Here is a 21,593-nt window from a genome sequence, read left to right as displayed (position 1 = left end):
AAAAAACAGTGACATAAGAAATACGATGAAAAATTGTTGCCAAACCCCTATTTCTAAAAGAATGAAACTATTCAAAATGATGCGATTTCATCAAAAATCTATCAACAACAATAAGACAGGAAAATTGTTGCCAACATCACATTTTTAAAGACATTTTTAAAGATGTGAGAAGTGTACTCGGAAGCTTCATTTAAAAAATTTGTTTAAAATACAAAATATTATCATTTTTCCAAAATTCTTTTTGTAAAAGCAGTCGCAAGGATAAAAGTTTAACGTGTCCAAAATTCAAAGAAAAATAAACTGTACATTTTTAAAAATACACTTTTTTAGAAAAAATCCCGTTGAAAAGGTGTTAAGCTCCCTTTGTTAAATAAATTCGTATTTAATCGATTTATTGAAACACGAAATTTATTTTAAGTTCGTAAAATAGCTAATGGCTATGTTTCATGACGATGTGAAAATGGAGTACGTAGAGTAAAATCTCCCTTTCCTATAGCCTATTATGTCTCAAAATGACGCGATTTCTTCACAAAAACATAAAATAAAAAAAATTCTAATTCTAATTTCAAAAAAATCGCTTTGAGGTGCACTGGCTCTTGTCTAGATGCACCTACGTACCAAATTTCGTAGCCGTGGGTCTATTAGCTTACACACACACACAGAGACGACTCTTTCTTTTATTATATGTAGAGATTTTTTAAAAGAATGATTTATTCATTAAAAGAAACGAATGTTGTTGTTGCATTTCAAAGGGCAAGATCTAAAATATTACCTCGTCAAAGCCGCATTCACTATTTTCTAGATAAATTTAGAGTTCCATTTTACTCCATTTTAGAGTTACAAATTTAGAGTTAATAAACTTTAAAGCTTGCTATAATCTTCTGTCTTTGCATTTGCTTTAAAGCATTAATTGCATTTAAAAAGAATCTACTGAAAGCTGCCCAGACGGTATAGTGGTTAGGGGAACCTGACTGTGATACCGAAAGGCCCGGGTTCGAATCCCGAAGAAGGTATGGTTGTAAAAATTGTATGTCCTTTCATAGGAGGAAATGGTGGCCTACCTTATTAGGTCCGTCTATAATAAAGAGGCCACCACATCTGGCCCAAGGCGTGGCCGATGCCGACGTAGGCAAGTGCCCGCCATTAGAAAAAAGATTCTACTAAAACGTCAAAAAAATTTTACTGCTACTCATATATGTTTTGTGGAATTATTTGCGTTGTCAGAAAAATTAACCTCAAGATTCAAGAATTTTAATTATGTACGTAGTTTACTGAATTTCATTTGTATCTTCCCTATAAATATAAGTTTTGTTTTAAAAATTATATTCTAATTTGTTTTTTATTAAACTCTAATCAAATTTTGCTTTCATTTTTAGCATAAATGAAACATTTTCTTTTCTTCCAATTATTATACTCTAAAGGAATACTCTAGGGATTTGAAATTGAGAAGATTCGAAAAACTAAAAAGATTCCAATTTATAGAATTTAGAATTTGTCCTATCCAAAGCCGGATTTAGACTTGATAATGCCCTAAGTTATTTGAGATATAGGGCACTTTATAAGACTGTTATACTATACTTTAATTTTTAGAAGTCCTCAAGAAAGTGGGGCCCTAAGCCTTAGCTTGTGTAGCTTGTACGTAAATCCTGCACTGGTCCCATATCTAATTAGAACTCAAATGAAATTTTTGAAATTGCTTTTTTACTAATCTTTACTAAGGCAGAGAGCATCTCACAAGAACGAACAACAATAAATTAATAATTGTATTAGGTACATATAACGTACTGGCTTATGCTGACAGAGAATAATATTATTGAAAATATGGTTATGATAGTTAAAATATAGTAAATAAATAGTTAAATATTATGCATATATTTCTATCATAGACAGAAAGATGCACATTTATAAGTGGATATTACCAATTTAAAAAAAAAATATGCATTCTTAATAAAAAGCATAAAAATTCACTTTTTTTTTTCTGGAATCTAAACATTCGAAATGTCAAAAACACTTTTATCTTCAGTTCTTAATAATAAATTCTCATCACCTCTTCAGCAGAGAAACGAATAACAGATAAGCGAACTAGATACTATCACTTTAACTTAAAGGCCATAAGAAATTGCGAATGCCTTCGGGATTAGCCGATAAATATTCATTAGTTAAGAGTTTTGCTGAGAAAAACGTGAGATAAAAGAGTTGGAAGGTCACTTTCACTTAAAAGAGTTCGACAAACTACTCGTTATTATCTGGCGCCCAAGAGTCCACGCCTCCAGTGAAGCGAGTTCAACACAGAAAGCTCACCTAGAATAAGCCTTAAAAAACATATAACCTCCTTCTGAATTTATGATTACTGCGTTGGCAGAGGTACTACACAAAATTTCGCTATTCCTTTTTCAGGGCGTTTCTGAGCCTCGCTTCATTACCAAATTTAGCTTGCCGTGTTAAGCCCAAAATATTGCCCGGTCGGAGATTAGAATTATATGTATTTTCTCTCTTCTTTTTGCATGTCTTTGTGGTGTAACTGGAAGCAAGCTCGACGCGTATACGGGAGACCGGAGTTTGAATCGCAGTGAGGCAAATATTGCTACACGTGTAACAGATCTCTTGCACACATCGTTTGGTGAGGATCGCATACTGCGCTGCCACTTCCATCACGCTTGGCCTCCCAGGTCTCCAGATGTCAGTCCGTGTGATTATTGGTTGTGAGGTTGTAGAGACATTAGATTATTTCGAAGCAAGACAGATGAAAAATGAGCAATGGCCATACCAGGACTCGAACCACGGACCTCTCGAATACGCATCGAGCGTGCTGACCACTACACCACGAAAGCATACTAAGAAGGCGACAGAAATGCTTTATATACTCCCCCTTTTAAAGGGCGCCTGGGGATTAGTAGACCACACCGCCAAATCCTTGTGGTGAAGAATCATCATCCACCACCTTTATTTTATTTAGTTTGGGCGCCACTGTAGAGACATTAGGTTATTTCGAAGCAAGACAGATGAAAAATGAGCAATGCCCTCGCCTCGACTCGAACCACTGACCTCTCGAATACACGTCGAGCGTGCTGACTACTACACCACGAAGGCATGCTAAGAAGGCGGAAGAAACAATTTATAGGTGACCTGAAATCGCAAGTCTATCGCGATTCTCCGACCTCATTAGGGATGAAGATAACATGTTATCTTCATCCATGTTATCTTCATCCCTAATGAGGACTTACCTACAGATATGCCTACAGATATGCTGCACATTGCTGTTCACAACATTATCTCTTGACTGCAGGTATTATTGATGAATGACGGCCGACATGTTGAAAATTAATTATAAAGAACACAGTCTTTGCTAAAAATCAGTTGTTATGCTAATTATTGCTTTTGTTATCGTATGAAGCGCCATCTGTTGACCGTTTTAAGCGCTTTTTTTTTTCAATAAAATCCCATAACATTTTAACATGTGTGTCAATTTTTGCTTGTATACCTACATTATTCAGTGAATTATTGAATTTTAAAATGATAACGGACTTTTGGGTCACCCTGCGTATAGATCAAGTTTCCGCTAAAAATTATACAATCGGATGTCAAAATAATTCATTCAATTTTTAATCTTAGTTCAGTTGTACATTAAAAAATTAAAATACTATTTTCGAGAACGGAATAACTATGAATAAAATAGTACCAAAAATATTACTATTATACTATTTTTTTTAAAAAAGAATATTTATTTTAATATGCTTTAACAATCATTAATAAAAAAATTGCTGCAAATTTTTAATGCTCTTACAGTTATTATTAGAATTTATTCTAAGACAGTTTAGATTTTTCAACGAAACTTAGAATATAATCCCTTCATTTGTCAATCACCTAAATAATTCCATCATTAACCTCTTTTTTCGTTTTTAAATATAACAAATACAAATTTAATTTTTCAAATAATTTTTAGTCCAAAGGAGCAGTTTGCCCAAAAGTACTATTAATTCCTTTTGGCATTTTTCGTCGGTTCACTTTTCAAACTGTTGCCACCACATATTATCACCCTGTATTATATTTAAAGAAATTAAATAATGAAGAATCTGCGTAAATGTATGTATATTTCGCGCAATGTGATTAAACAACGCTACCTAGAGCCATCAAATTTTGAATAGCGTTCGTTTCCACCCGAATATGAGCATCTGGAGGCCTAAATTTGGAACTGTAAAATTTTAACGAGTTTTTGATTAACAAACTCAGCGATTTCAAAGTGAGTAATGGCAACACTGTGCGGGGGGGAGGATTTATTTCCAGCTCGCCAGACTGTGTGTGGGAAGTTCTAGAGGATACGCTCATATTAAAATTATTTTGCGATATTGCTGTTGAACTAAATTTTATGGTTTAAATGTGAAGAACATGATATTTAATAAATAAAGGTAACACACAAAACGTTAACAAAAATCCGAAAGCTTTCAGATTTTTTTTTTTTTTTTTTTTTAAGTATTTTTATCAAGACACTTTTTCCTTTTAAAATTTATCATAATATTCGTATTTGTAATTTATGACAGGTCTGTCTTATGACAGGCAAATGAAGCCATGGTTAATGAAATTCAGTTAACTTTAATCAAGTTTTTCAATTCATTTAATTGAAAAGTCTGATTTGAGATTACTTCTCAAATGTTTAAAAAAGGAATAGTAAATAATGTTAATAAACAAGTCCGTGCATTGATTTTCTTTCATAGTTCCACCATAACAGTTTTTAGAAGAAATTTACTTTTAACATGTACTCGTGTTGCCAATCAATTTTTATTTTATTTGAAAAACAAAATGCAATGACCTACTTCTACCTGTAAAATACAGGTATGAAACTGCTGTTCGGGTATTTCCTACCGAAGCTGTGAATACACGTTCTTTTACCTCACGCATATCTGTCAAACGATCTCAAAACAGCCTTTTGTATTTCAGTAGCAAGTTGTGTTCTACTTTACACTGCAGTTTAACCTTTGTGAAATCCGTCTCATTTTGATGTGTAACTCTTGTAGCTAGCTTATCATGAAATAATCTCTAAAAATGAATAAAAGACATAAAAGTTCTTTATAAATAATGCTTTTCTACTTACAGTTTAGTTATTATTCTGAACTCATACGCCAACCTTCTGGGTTTTGAGAACTCACGGCTTAAAGAAATATGATCAAATGAAAAAAAAAATAACATATTTTATAGTCTTGTTTTCTAGATGCGTTGTGCTTTCATGCTTATTAAGGGGACTCATACATCTTAAACCCCTCCTGATCTTCGAATATGTGACTATTGCAAGAATTGGGATATTTTATTTATTTTAAAAGCAATTACTTCCTACTTTTTACAGCTGACTTCATGATATAGCTGCTTTGGAAACTAGTAACCAGAAAGTTTGTGTTGCCACAAATATTTTTGTAATTTAATCCTCTTTGTGACGAAATACTTCACCATGTTTCCACCTTGCGCACATGATATTTTAAAAATGGCTAATAGTACATACTTGAAATTAGATGGAATTCTTTATATGGGCACTATTTTCTAAATGAACCAACAATCTGATGAATATTTTACTATTGAAAAATTTTATGGACGAAAAAATTACACATTTTTTTAATAAAATACATTTTATAAACTCAACTCAAAATAAAATAAAAACTTAACATGAAAGTTTTAGAATTTTAGGTTCACAGTAGTTTCCAGTCGTTATAAAAGCTATATATTAAATATGGAATTAAATTATGAAACAGAATGTTTTAAACTGTGCGCGCAAGTTGGAAATATGACGAAAAATGTTGTCACAAAGCGGATTCAATTATAAAAATATTTGTGGCAACACAAACTTTCTGATTACTATTTCAGAAAGCAGCTATATTATGTAGTCAGCTGTAAACAGTTGGTAGTAATTGCTTTTAAAATAAATAAGTTATTCCAATTCTTGCGACAGTCACCTATTCGAACATCTTATGGGTTTTAAGGTGTATGAGTCCCCTTAAAGAGATGAAGAAAGTCAGAAATAGTCCAAAAAAATTAGAAATTGCGTAGCTAAAGATAAATTAGGTAAAATTTAAGATATATGTTACATTATTATATAATACTGTTCTAACATTGGTATTTTATCAAAAAAAAAAAAAAAAAAAAAAAACGAATTTTTTCTGAAATAACATACCTATTTTTTCCCTTATTTCCATTCTACGACTCAAATAATGCCAAAGTGCCAAGTTTTGTAAACATCGGACAATTAGTTTTTAAAAAATTAGTTCTCAAAATTTTAGCTTCTCAGTGCTAATTCAGTTTGGTAAAAATTTACTTAATATGCCTTTTTTTATTGAACTTACGTGATTCCTTCTTTTACAGTTCGAAATTTAAGTTCAATCCAAATAAAATTTGCAAATATTTCCTGATTTATTTTTTTAATTTGTATTTTTAGTAATTTTTATATTTTTTCTTTAAAGTTTTTGAATTATAACCGATAAAATTTTTATCATCGCCTTAACGTAAATGCATTTCTAGGCATATCTGCAAAAAAAAATCAGAGTTTTTTATTCAAAATTTTAAAAGGTATACGAGAATTTATTTGTTGGTGGGCTTTGAAATTTGGCATATTTGTTATAAGGGATAATAACGCCAAGTGTGCTTTATGCACTTTGTTAAATTCATTTGAAAGAATGAACGAAGCGCATTTTTTCTGCTCGTGCAATATGAAAAAATCTGATGTGTACACCACATGACTTCCTTGTATTGGAATATTAAATTATACGCATTTTTTCTTGCATTTTATTTAAACTTATTAGATTGAACTAAACCTACTTCGCCGACAGCGCATAAACCACAATAGAATAAATGCATTCTTTAAAATTCACTTTGTTTACCATAGCGACACTCTGGCGCTAGGTTTACTTAACAGTATTATATTTCGTTCATATTATAACTCAGAATGCACAAAATGTATATCATTTAAAGAATTATCGAATCGTTGCCACATGTTCTATTCAAATACTATAATAAAGCTAGAACTATGTATAAAAGAAATTAAGCAAACAAAACAAAAAAGGAACAGTTTTTCACAGACGATTGAGTATTTCTCATTTAAATAATTCAGTTCTCACTTCGCAAGAAGGTAAAAATACATAAAAACTCAAAATATCTATATTAAAAATTACGAAGTAAATCTCAAACGCTTATTTCCTCGAAAAAATTCCTGAAAGACTTAAGCATGATTTAATTGGCAATAATGAATGAAGGCGTTATCTTTGTTGTTGCGAAGCTACGTTTCTCTAGATTGGCAACAAATCCGCTACTCAGCTGTTTCAAATGTAAACAAGAGCAATGGTCGCCATCAAATTAGGCTTAGCGGCAGTTAAACAATTTTAAAATTGTTGATAATTCTAAAAATATTGCATACCGATTTACTAAAGGCATAAAACCTTTAACCAGAAGATAAAAACAACATAATTCAATCATTTTTAAAGCAAAAAATGTGCAATTTACAAACATATAAGAGTAAAGATACTGAGATCACTGAGCCGGGTAACAGAGTGGATATATTTATAAATATATTTATATACGTTTGGCACGGCCGATTGAAACCAAAATACGAGGTGCACATCTACATGTTATAGTAGTCTTATATACAAAATTTCAACGTTCTGAGGCTACTCGTTTTTGAGTTATGCGAGATATGCACGTACGTACATACGTTCGTACAGACGCCACGAAAAATTCTCTTCAGAATTCATTTTAAAACAGTTTTTTAGTTTTTTTGGAGGAAAAGAGTCTTTTATTCTGTCCTTACGTACAGATATCGCGCAAAAACATCGTTAAATTGCATTCGAAAGCGCTCAAAGTGGATATTTTCGTTGAAATATGCTGTTTGAAGCTTTTCGCGATTACTATACTTTCTTTTTACTTCGTACAAGGAAGTAAAAAGGAAAGAAAAATAGGTTACTATAAATTACGAATTTCACCAAGATTTCTTGACGAAATCTGAAAAAATTATAAATAGTTTAAAAATAAAAATAAATAGTTTAGTGCGCTAAATTTGTTTTTTAAATTTCCTAATTTATAGTAAAGGAAAAGGAAATTCATCATTGAAACTCAAGTCAGTTATTCATTTTTATGAATTAGTGCATAACTGAAATCACCATTTGCGATTTCCAGACGAGTTTTAAAATTAGTACAACAGGAAGAAAAAAACAGGCTATCTAGGTTTGTTTCATTATTAAAGCCTTTTTACCCTAAGCAAGTTTAAAACAAATGAGCGGTTTTATTCGATCTTTGATTTAAAAAACGATAATAAGTTCGAAAAGCTCCAACGATCTCTAAAATAACAGTAATTTTCAGCAATGATATAAGTTTTAATGACATTAATAAGAACTACGAGTATTTTGGAAATGCAAGTTAGTGAATAACAATATCGCCCATCCTATAACCTGAGGAATAAAAGGATGAGTGCTTACGATATTAAATTTGTAAATGAGAGCTGATTGGTTGATTTCAAACGGATATATTGCTAATTTGATGCTCTAAACATGCACTATTAAGGCTAAAATGTAAATAGTGAATGATGTTTTGAGAATGAGAACATTTGAAATTAAACTGAAATTTCGGCAATCACATATTAAAAATAACAATTTAATTCCATCTAGAGCTGCATCTAGACTTATTTAATCCCGACGTTAATGGCATCAAAGTTGACACTTTAAGAATGCGTAAAACAAACTTTTAACATAACTTTTGGATATTAAGGAAAGGAATTTTAATTCAGCAGTTTAATTAATCAGCTTATTAATTAATTTATTTATCTTCTTATAAATGTTTTAAGTGACGAAACTCTTTTTCCAATCAAGGACAGCGAAATTCTTTAAAAAAAAAAAAAAAAAAACAGCGTAATGAATAGATATGTTCAAAACACTATGTGGCAAAATTAAATGTCATACAATAGACAACTTGAAACCCTGGCTTAAATCTTGTAGAAACGTTAGTGGAAAAACTTTACTTAAAATTCAGAGTTATTTAAATGTCATCGCTTTACTTAAAACTTTGGAAAAGAGGTGGAAATTCGGTATTTTAAAGAAAATTGCATTCATGGCCAAAAGATGGATTGGATTATTCATGTATGGCAAAGCACACGAGGGCTATCTGCCTAAAGGGAGGGATGCCTTCGTGGAGGACTTTCTAAGGGAAACTGGCTCGTATACACGTTACACATGGGGAAAACCACGAAAACGCCCATGCAGCCAGCCCGTTCGCGGGATTCGAACCTCGGACCGAACTACCAGTGTTCAGCGTCTTTACCGCTCGGCCGCTGGTAGGCCCCAAAAGATGGATTCAGTTCTAAATGCAGAACGCTTCCAATCGAACGCTGAAAAGAGGTACTGCATTATTCTTTCTCAGAAGTTTTCATGCCCATTTTTATTATGTCAAAAAGTCTTTTGATCCAACATTAAGGCCAAATTGTTTTTTGAATCAAGGAAACTGTCCAAAGACTTATCCGTTATTTTTTTTTTTTTTTTTTATCTCACAGTCACTTCGCAATTTTATTTTGATACAAGGAAAATTATGTAAAATCATGAAGAATTTAGCACTTAACAAATAAATTTAGATACTTTTCCATTATGCACCTGCCATGTTTTTGGCCCCCTGTGAAAGTGTGTTTGTGTGTGATTATGGCAAAGCCTCGAGGGCTATCTGCCTAAGAGGAGGGATGCCTTCGTGGAGGACTTTCTAAGGGAAACTGGCTCGTATACACGTTACACATGGGGAAAACCACGAAAACGCCCATGCAGCCAGCCCGTTCGCGGGATTCGAACCTCGGACCGAACTACCAGTGTTCAGCGATTTTACCGCTCTGCCGCTGGTGGGCCCCCTGTGAAAGAGAAGACACATACATGCCGAGACCCAATGAGTGTACCATCTTGGGATTCTGTGTTTGTGTGTGAAAGATAAATAAGAATAACTTAATACACACACGCGTTATCACAATACTACCGCAAAAATGCGTCGTAGGTACACTGCGAAAAAAAAGGGGGGGCTAGTTATATACTTCTCATTCTACTAGAACAATTGACGAAACTCAAATTGCGTTTTTCATGCCTCGAAAGCGCGACTTAGAATATATATTAGGTTTATATATAGCATTGTTCTAGCATAGGTATTTTGATACAAAATGAACATTTTATGAAATAACATACCATTTTTTTTTTTTTTTTTTTCCCCCTATTTCGATTCTACGATTCAAATTGTACCTAAATATTAAATTTTGTAGACTTTGGTGCAACATTTTTGGAGAAATTCAAAAATTTAGCTTGGTATATTTTTTTTTCAGTTTGCACCAAGAAAAATTCACTTGGCAAAGTTCTTAATATATGGCAACCCATTTCTCTTTCCCTTTCATTGTGTGGGACCGGAAAAAAAGTCACCCCGTTCCTACCTTTTTACATTGTGCATGAGAGGGGAAAAAGTCACATCGTTCCTCCTTTCAAATAATTTTAACAAAGTGCTTAAATCACATTTGGTGTTATTATCACTTTCAACAAATATGCCAAATTTCAAAATGCGCCAATCTATAAATTTACGTATATCTTTGGAATTTTGAATAAAAAGCTCTAATTTTTTGCAAGTATGCTTAAAAATACGTCTACTTCAAGATGCTTGTAAAAGTTTTATAGGTTATATTTCAAATTTTGTTTCAAAAAATTTAGAAAAATTATTTAAAAATACAAATTTTAAAAATAAATCGCAAGAAATGGGTAATTTAATAAAAAAGAAATATTAATAAATATATACCAAACTCAATTAACATTGGAGAGCTAAAATTTTGAGAGCTAATTATTTAAAAACTGCTCGTGTGATGTTTACAAAACTTGGCAGTTTGGCGTAATTTGAGTGATAGAATCGAAATATGGAAAAACAATTGGCATGTCATTTCAGAAAAAGTCCGATTTTGTGGCAAAATACCTGTATTAGAATAATGCTATATATAAATCTAATACACATCCTAAGTCGCGCTTTTGAGACTTGAAAAACGCAAGTTAAATTTCGTCAATCGGCCCAGTAGAACGGGGAGATATAGAACTGTTCTTCATTTTTTCCCCCCGCAGTGTACGTAACGGAAAAGTACCAAAATTTATTTTTGAACGCTACAGTAACTGAAAATTCTTAAAGCAAAACGCCTTATAAGACATATTTTCAAAGAATCACGTTTACATAGAACCTTCTTAAAATAATTTGACATGTGAAAAGTGTGCTTCGTTGTAAAATTATTTATTGCCATTTTTCTCCAATGATTTTTTATTGATTTTATGGGCAGTATGTTGTTCTTAATCGACACGTTTATTCTACCTCATTCTTTTCATTTTCGACGATCAAAGAAGCAACAAATATGCAGTTCTTCTGTTATTATTGGATTTTAAAAACTGGCATAAGTAATTTTGTTTTCAGTTCTCAAGTAAATTTCAGAAAAAAAAAAAAAAAAATTATGTGAGATTAAAAAAAAAAAAGTGTTCAATGACGTCTTTTTAAATTTCTTTCCGCATTCATTAATTGAACGGAATGAAACTGTTTAATCACAGGTAAGCTTTGTTCCGCTCGACCGTGACCAAAAAAGTAAGATTAATAAGACAATTAACTCCTAGGCCTTGCATAAAATGACCTAGTGACATCCTTGCCGAAGGGTTTATACGAAAACACACGCACCGTTCTGAATGCGCTACTTTATTTTTTCTATTAAAAGAAGACTGTACACTAGAAACACGTTTCTGGTGCATATTCTTTTTTTAAATTATATTTAAAGAAAAATCTGAAAGCTTTCAGATTTTATATTACGCTTAAAGGGACTTTTTTTAATGTTTTGTGTGCTACCTTTATTTATTAATAATTCTTCGCACTTAAAGTACATAGAATTCAATTCAGCAGCAGTATCACAAAATATTTAAAAACAGCATATCTTTAGAATTTTCATTATACAGTCTCACGCGCTGGAGATAATTTTTTTCCCGCACAGTGTTGCTCGCTTTGAAATCGCTGAGTTTGTTAATCACAAATTCCTTTATGTTTTACTAAATTTGAAATCGATAATAAAAGTCCAAATTTCAAATTTGGGCTTCCAGATGCCCTTATGCACAGGAGGATTACGTTATTCCAAATTTGATAGCTCTAGGTACCGTTGTTTTTTTCAAAGTGCAAGACATATATACATACATTCATCCAGATTCCTCATTATTTAATTTCTTTAAATATAATACAAAGCTCTATTATTTGGTGGCAACGATTTGAAAAATAAAACGCCGTTTTACAGTGCACGTCGCAAAATGCCAAAACGAAATTAATAGCCCTTCTGCGCTACATTTGTTTATATTAATTAGTAAAAATTCGTCTTGCATACTTATAAACTCGAGTGAAAGGAATTATTTCCGATTCTTAATAGCTGATAAATTATAATTAATTCAAAAATATGTAATTTCGTTATACGTTAGTATGTTTCGAAAGCATCTAATCTTTATTTTTAGAAATATTAACACATATAAATTACAGTGGTCATCATTTATAATTCCTTAAATTTTGCTTCTAATTTTATTAGCCCGAAACTCACGGTAATCCCGAATGGGATATTAGTTTCAAAACGGCATTTTGCGTGGAAACACTTAAATGCGATGTATCAGTTTTAAAACTGTTGCCAACAAACATTACCGCCCATACACCCGCTGTATTACCGCCAACAACATACCCGCTGTATTTCATAATGAAGAATTTGCATGAATATATGTAGGTTTCTCGCATTGTGAAAAAACAACGGTACCTAAAGCCATTCAATTTTGAATAGCGCAGTCCTCCACCCGAACATGGCCACCTGGAAGCCCGAATTTTGAATTTCAAATTTGCTTTACTATCCATTTCATATTTTTTATAAAAATTTAAAGAATTTTTTATTAACAAACTCAACGATTTCAAAGCGAGCAGTGGCAACACTGCACGGCAAAAAAATTCTTATGTCCAGTGTGCGAGACTGTTTATCGGAAATTCTAAGGACATGCTGCTTTTGTGTACACTGTGATTTCGCCGTTGAATCGAATTATGTGGCGTAGCGCCAAGAACGTGATATTAAATAAATAAGGTAAACACACAAAACGTTAATAATAAAAAGACAAAAAAAAAAAAAAAATGTTTTGTAAAGTCGTCGTAGTAAGAAATTCTCAGTTATACGAAAAATAGCTGTTTAAAGTGCTACTCTCTGAATAACACATCGTCTTTGTCCGAAATGGTTAAAAAGGAAAAATGAAGGTAAAGGAATCGGTGACTGAATAGGCAGTGCGTTGGAAAAATCTTATGCTGTTTATGATACCCGAAATAATTTTTTAAGTATACTGATATATGAAATAACACATAACATGACACTTAAGTGATGCCGTAAACTGAGGAGCTCGCCATTTGAATTATTCTTGGCACAAAGTAAAAAAAGGCGTACCAATTTTCCGAATAACTGATTAAATTTTACACTAATTTTACAAAATTTGGTTTTTAGGCGTAATTTGAGTCGTAAAAGCAAAATATGAAAACAAAAATTGGCTGGTCAGTCCAGAAATCATGTATCAAATATTTTACTTCATTTCGTATTTTAAGTGAATTTCTGCTTTGCTTGTTTCCGAATCAAAGACATGAACTAATGACAATAACCAAAGCAGTGGTTTAAGGAAACTAACGGAACTTTGCAAAAATCAAGGTTAAATGCCTTTTTCAAGCTGCAAAACTTTCCTGCAGATAAGGAAATTCGTCATTAGAACAGGCTTGCTTTAAATGATAAATCTATCACAGAAAAGAAATTTTGTTAAATCAGAACATCGAGCTAGAGCCAGCATGTATCACAGCTTTTGCTGCCTACACATTCAGTTTCATAATAATAAGAAGAAAAAGAATCGTAACATGTTGTTTGCTTGAAACACCTAAATTGAAAATACTAGGCCATTATAAATGATTATATTAATCAGTAAAATAAGTGCTGCATTTTCCTTTCCATTTTAATAAATCAATGTATTTGTTATTAGAACGTGAAACATCTTAATGCAGATGTTCGAGCTATTTCGGTAATGATCAACAATTTCAGAGAATCTACTAGATCGCTGTTAGAAAATGCGAACCTTTAGTTTAAAAGATTTATAACAATATTTATGAGTGCCTAAGAATAAAGATGAAGTTTGTGATCTATACTTTTAAAATCTGTGTGCTTCTGTCTGTTTGTTTGTGGCATTATCTCCTCCGGACAGATAGGTAGCCCCGGATTCCAAAAATTCGTGGGTTGCCATTTCGACCATTTTCATCTTCGTATGACTTTAATTAGCTGACATATTAATTAAAAACTTGGAAAAACGCTAGTTTTCATCCTCATATTTCCGAGTGGCAACAGTCTCGCACGCTGGTGATGAAAATCTGCTTTATTTCGAAAACTGCTGCCACTGCTCGCTTTCAAATTGTAGAGTTTTTTTAATAAAAAAATTTCTAAGTTTTACAAAATGTGAAATAAAAATAGCATTGCCAAACATTACATATAGTATTTCCGATTCCAGAAATTTGTGGGAAACCATTTCGACCATTAATTACTCCGAACGACTTTAATCAGCCGATATATTAATAAAAAACTATGAAAACGCTAATTTTGGGCACTCATTTTTCAGAGTGGCAACAGTCTTGTGCGCTGGAGAAAAAAATCTGCTTTCTTTCGAAAAGTGTTGCCACTGCTCGCTTTCAAATCGTAAAGTGTCTCAATGAAAAATTTCTAAGTTTTGCAAAATGTGAAATAAAAACAGCATTGCAAGCATTAAGTATATTGTTATTATATAAGGTTATATTCTGATGTTGAAGAAAGCGCGCGACTGTGCATGACATACATGTATGTCGAAAATCTTTCGTGAATGCAAGCTTTTTAAATAAATAGCAAGTCAGTTGTCAATGTCAATCAAGTGACATATAAAGATTCTTTTAAATTGTACACTTGACCAAAAAAAAAAAAAAAAAAAAAATCTGAAATGTTTCAGATTTTAAATTACGTCCAAAGGGGCGCTTTTTTTAACGTTTTGTGTGTTACCTTTATTTATTAAATATCATGTTCTTCGCACTTAAACCATAAAATTTAATTCAATAGAAATGTCGCAAAATAATTTTTAAATGAACCTATCTTTAGAATTTCCGATACACAGTTCGATGCGCTGGAGATAAAAAGGTTTTTTCCTCCCGTAGAGTGTCGCCACTGCTCGCTTTTAAAATGTTGAGTTTGTTACTCAAAAATTCGTTAAAGTTTTACAAAATATGAAATCGACAATAAAGCAAATTCCAAATTTCAAATTTGGGATTTCAGATGCCCATATTCGCAGGAGGATTACGTCATTCAAAATTTGAATGCTGTAGATACCGCTGTTTTATCACAACGCGAGAAATATACATACATTTATGCAGATTTTTCATTATTTAATTTCTTCAAATATAAGGCAGGACTCTAACATTTTGTGGCAACAGTTTGAAAAGTGAACCTACATTTATAGGAGTCCGACGCAAAATGCGAAAACGAAAATAACAGTCCTTCGTGACTCAAATCCCTTTGGACTTAAAACTAAATCCGCAAAAATAAAACTCAAGGTACACGAATATCAGGTTATAAGTCTTTTCCATCACACACACACACACACACACACGCACATATATATATATCTTGTTGCTGATACCAGTTTCACTTGTGTGACGAAAGTTAGCACAAGCCCGCGACATTCATCATGGCAAAAAATCAAATGCGCCTGTCGCTGGGCCTTCAGCACCATATAGGTTGACCCACAGCCAACTCTATAATCTATTTGTAATTTGTAATAATCCATTTGTAATTTGTAATAATCTGTAGAGCGTCAGTAAACAGTAACTAACTAATTATTTGGAATTTTAATCCAAATATTTTTAATTTCTGTCCTTTCCATCTCGCGTAGCTTAAAAATGAATCGAAATGGTTAAAAAATGTTTATTAGTAAACATTAGTAAAATTATAATATATTATTTTTCCGTCGAAGCAAATTAAAATCTGTGCACTGTAATCTAAAACCTTACTACGTAAAATCTGAAATAATAATAATAATAATAATTAATTTAAACAATTTTTATAAATGTTCCCAACAAATAGTATTTAGAAATAAATGGTTATTGATGGAAACTTAAATGGAATCTCTTGCAAAGAAAAACTATTAACCAATTATGTATTTCCATTTATTACTAAAATGAATGCAAATTGTTTTTAAAACGGCTAGAATATTTTTAAAATATCGCTTTTCGATACTTAAAATTTCTTTCGTATTTCACCTGCCCAGAAACATTACATTTAATTTGCTCTTAACCCATTTTCATTAGCTGCTCCTAATAAAAGTTTTGAAACTTCAAGCTGTTCTTTAAATATCATATAAAAAAATTGAAGAATAACTTCAGCTTGTTAGTCTAAAGGGGCAATTTGCCCTGAAGGACTATTAATTTCATTTTCGCATTTTGCGTCAAAAACTTCGAAATCTAAAAAAGGCTGTATCTCTTTTCAAATCGTTACATATCGCCCTGTCTTATATTTAAAAAAATTAAATAATGAAGAATCTGCATAAATGTATGTATGTTTCTCGCATTGTAATAAAACAACGGTACCTAGAGTTATCAAAATTTAAATAACCTAATCTTCCATAGAATATGGGCATGTGGATGCCCTAATTTGAATTTGAAATTTGTTTTATTATCAATTTCAGATTTTGTAACACTTCAACGAATTTTTTATTAAAAAACTAAACGATTTCAAAGCGATCAATGGCAACACTATGGGAAAAAAATTACCTCCAGCGCGCAAGACTCTGTATCGGAAATTCTAAAGATAGCTCATTTTAAAATTAATTTGCGATATTGCTGTTGAACTGAATTTTATAGTTTGAGTACGTAGAACATGATATTTAATAAATAAAGGTAACACACTAAACGTTAAAAAAACAGCCCTTTGGACAAGGATGGGCGAACTTTTTTGGCCGCGGGTCACAAAGCGAAAAAAAAAACAAGTTTGACGGGCCAAGATAAATTTTAAAAAAATTTTAAAAACAATAGACGAGTATTATAATTTAAATATGTTAATGAGATGAATGAAATTGCGATTTCATTTTTATAAGTTTCTCACATTGAGGTTCGAAGTGAGATGTACTGATTCTAAGGAACTAGATTAAATGCTCATCTGTCAGTCTATTTCTGAAATAATTCTTTCTAAGGTTTATAGTTGAAAACACTTGTTCACGTATATAAGATGAAGCAAACAACAAATCACTGATTTTTCTGGGCGTGATGTATTAAATTTGGGAAATTTACTTTCGATAATGATTCGTAAAACTCTAACTTTGGCATATTTAGAAACAACTGCTCAAGATGATTGTTAGATTGCAACTCAATTAATTCAAACTGTAAATCTGACCTCGCTGCTTCACAATTTACGTTGAAAGGCATGGTAAAAATATCCAATTCTGTTTGAATGGCACAGAAATCTGAGTTCGAACTCAAAATGCAGTTTGTTTCAAGCCATCTTCATAATTCTGAAGCTTCTCTTCATTTACTGAGGGTACTGAATTTAACCTTGGGAAATGCGACAAGTTGTTTTTAGCTAGCTGCCCAGCAAACAGATTAAGTTTTAGTTTAAAAGCTTTGAGATGTGCCCAGATATCGTCGATAAATTGATTTTTTACTTGAATCTTGACAATCAAGTTGCTCATATGACAAACAAGATCTGTGAAAATGCAAAGTCCGAAAGACATTCTGTATCTTCTCACATTTTGCACTCCGCAGAACACTTGTTTCACATGGAAGAACGACAGAATGTCGTCTTTCAGCTGTCAAACTCGCTCAAAAACACATCCTGCACTAAGCCACCTTACTTTCGTGTAATACAGTACACCAGAGTATTCAGATTACACGGACTGAAGAAAACCTCGAAATCACCTGTGAGTAAGCTCACGAGATCGATTAGTAATATCAAGCTTCACGACTGCATCAAGCACGGGTTTCATATTCAGTGCAGATTTACGCAGAACAACTTGACACAATGTAAAAAAACAACTTTGTTCCCAGGATACTTTTGATTAAAGAATCCAAGAAATCCAGATTTTTTTCCTTGTCGTATTTGGTTCTCCATCGGTCGTAATGTTACATATATTTGTTATAGGCACTTTAAAAGCTAAAAGCCCTTCCTGAAATTTACGAAAAATTCATTTTACCGATTAAAAGCTGTCTGTGCTTGCTATTTCCGTCGATTTATGTTTTGTAGAATAAAAATAGAGAAAGTAAAAAGATCATCAGTTCTTTGAAAAAAAGGAAGGAAAAAAAATAATATTTAAACAAAATAGAAAAAGGAGTTGGATATATAATATTTAAATATATATTTCTTTTAATTTGTCTCAATCCGGCAAATTAAAATTGTATCCGCGGGCCGGATAGAACCTTCCGGCGGGCCGTAGTTTGCCCATCCCTGCCTTTGAACGTAATTTAAAATCTGAAACCTTTCAGATTTTCTTTTTTTAATTTTTCTATTCATTGTTTAGTTATGGATACTACTTGCAAAAAAAAAAAAAAAAAAAAAAAATTAGAAAACACTTCACCAAGGAAATTTAAGAACATACCTCCTTTCGGCCTTTTATCTGGAAAGCATATCCTAAATATTCCTTCGTCTCTGCTATAATATCTAAGATCCGATTCAAATTCTTGAAGACTGGCCAATCTCTCGTTGCCATCGGGATTGACACGAACTTCGTACCAATTATCGGTACCGAACGCTATGGCAGTGCACGTGAGAGCCACGACCGCCGAGACGGTCGCCACGGACAGCGCGACCGCCGAGCAAGCCATTGCACGCTGAAAAGAAGCTGGAGAGTAGATAGACCACGCCGCCTCCTTGAGGTCAACGACGATGAATGATTCGAGCAACAGGTTTTCCAAACGCGGAGAGAAGACATTGTCGCTTGAGGGTTGATTGTTCTTCTCTAGCAGAAAAAATTCCCTTCATGTAGAATCATTCACATCTTCTTTTTCCCTCATTCTTTCTATGGCTTAAAAGGGGACTCATACCAAAGAACGTCTTTCCTCATACACCTTAAAACACATAAGATCGTCGAATATGTGACTGTTGCAAGAATTGGGATAACTTATTTATTTTAAAAGCAATTACTTTCAACTTTTTATAGCTGACTACATAATATAGCTGCTTTCTAAAAGAGTAATCAGAAAGTTTGTGTTGCCACGAATATTTTCATAATTTAATCCGCTTTGCGACAAAATTTTTCGTCATGTTTCTACCTTCCGCGCACAGTTTAAAACATCATGTTGCATAATTTAGTTCCATATTTAATATGTAGCTTTTATAACATTTGGAAGGTAATGTGAACCAAAACTTCTAAGAATTTCATGTTAAATTTTTATTTTATTTGGAGTTGAGTTTATAAAATGTATTTTATTAAAAAAAATCTGTAATGTTTTCGTGCATGAAATTTTTTAATATTAAAATATTCATCAGATTTTTGGTTCAGTTAGAAGATAGTGCCCATATAAAGAATTCCATCAAATTTCAAGTATGCACTATTAGCCATTTTTAAAATATCATGCGCGCAAGGTGGAAACATGACGAAAAATTTTGTCACAAAGCGGATTAAATTATTACAAAAATATTTGTGGCAACAGAAACTTTCTCGTTACTAGTTCCCAAAGCAGCTATATTATGTAGTCAGCTGTAAAAAGTTGGAAGTATTTGCTTTTAAAATAAATAAAATATCCCAATTCTTGCAACAGTCACATATTCGAAGATCATAATATGTATGAGCCCCCTTAAGGTCATGTAAGATAAATAATAATTGTAATTGTTTGAGAAGTTTTAATAGCAAGAATTTAAAATAATTTGTAATCAACAGGCCACAAATCAATTTTCCTTCGCAAATATACGGTAGCAAAAGTTGGCTAGAAACAAGCTGCCGATTTAAAATTTATAAGGTAGTATTTCTCCCGCCTTCTTAGCATGCCTTCGTGGCGTAGTAGCACACTCGGCGCTTATTCGAGAGGTCCGTGGTTCATATCTAACTTAATATCGGAAAACACAAAAAGAAACGATTCATCTCATCGTTCATAGCAAAAACTAAAACACAAGCCCTTGAATCGTAATCGAAATGAGAAACAAAAAGTTATTTTACTTGAAATTCATTCTAAATCTAATATTAAAATTTCCAGAGCCCATAAGAATGATCGGATAATTATCATGTGCTGAAAGCACATGTACCTCTACTGTACATAAAGACCCATACAGCTTAATCTATCGAGATCTATTTCCTTCTGATCTTCAGGAAACAAAAAACTATATTCTTTCCTTCTATGTATTCTCTCGATTTAATTACAAAAATCACTCGCCCTAAGTTACATGCCCTTTGCAAATTTCACAAACTGATCCATTTCGGCACCTTCTTTCGAATCTTAATCAATATTTAGCTTTCAGATTTTCTCCTTTACTGCCCCTCTAACATTTACATACTAAACAATTCACTTGACTTTGTCAGTTGGTTGGAAATTCTTTACTTAAAAATACTCCTTCCAGTTTCTTTGATTCGTCTGATAAATCATTAATTTTTGTGTTAGACAGCTAAAACAAGTAGGGAAAAGAGACAATTCAATGAGACTCTTAATTCTACTAATTCGCTGAATAATTGATTAGGTTCTACCCTTCTAAGTCTCAGTGAATTAGTCGGAACGAAACTTGTTTTAGCTATTTAGTTAATCAATCAGGTATGGAGCTTCAAAACACTTTTCCTTTGACAAGTTCTGTTGTGAAGCTCCAAACAAGGAAGATTAGTCCACGCATTTGTGATTTCTTGATTTTTATACTTTACGCATTAGGGCTCACTATTGTTTTTAGTATAATTGTTCTTTTACCTTGCTGTTATAGTGTATTACAAAAAACTTCGTGGAATTCATGTCATCTTACTGACTGGTTGGATACTCATCTTGACTTTAATTTTTCATTTACTTACAAATAAATGTTTCAGTGAAAGGATTTGATTTGAGTAATAAATTAAAAGGGGTGTTGGAACCCAAAAGTCTTCATAAAATGGTCGTTTCAGATTTTTGCATTTTCAAATTATCTACAATTTTATCTTTCTAAACATACCATTCTTTAATCTCTATGAAAATTAGAACTGTAAAAAATCTATTTTTAATTTGTCATCGAATGCTTTGATTAATGAGGAATTTTATATAATAACGCGTTTTTTCTCCAAACGTGATTTTTCTACACTCGATGTATCTCTCCTCAGGAACTACTGCTCACAGGTGTCTACAATTTTTATGGCTTATTTATTAGGTTTCCTAATATTTACTGAAATGAGCTTTTTATGATAAACTAAGAAAAAAAAATTTTTTTTTAATTTTTTGTATGAGAAAAATGCTAAATTTTATTATACCTTACAAAATATTTTGTAAAATACTCTAAAATTCGAAATGTTTCAAAAGCTCATTTCAGTACAATTAGATAGGTATACTTTAATTACACAAAAATTTCAAGCTTGTATCTACAGCAGATTTTGAGAAAA

At 32.2% G+C, this 21,593-nt stretch overlaps 1 protein-coding gene across 1 annotated transcript in view; it reads right to left on the bottom strand.

Moving 5' to 3' along the window:
* Window positions 1–18,940, bottom strand: part of LOC118189793 (claudin domain-containing protein 1-like) — a 101,714-nt gene extending 82,774 nt beyond the window's left edge. Inside the window, exon 1 of the mRNA XM_085814503.1 lies at window positions 18,648–18,940. Coding sequence (XP_085670629.1) covers window positions 18,648–18,873 — 226 coding nt within the window. The 5' untranslated portion in view covers window positions 18,874–18,940. The remainder of the gene's footprint in view (window positions 1–18,647) is intronic.
* Window positions 18,941–21,593: the final 2,653 nt, after the last annotated feature.

This window comes from Stegodyphus dumicola, chromosome 4 (assembly GCF_044657685.1).
Source record: "Stegodyphus dumicola isolate Sdum_Otavi_A_Nest chromosome 4, ASM4465768v1".
Classification (NCBI taxonomy): Eukaryota; Metazoa; Arthropoda; class Arachnida; order Araneae; family Eresidae; genus Stegodyphus; species Stegodyphus dumicola.
Note: the sequence above shows the minus strand (reverse complement) of the source record. Positions and strands in the feature narration are given on the sequence as shown.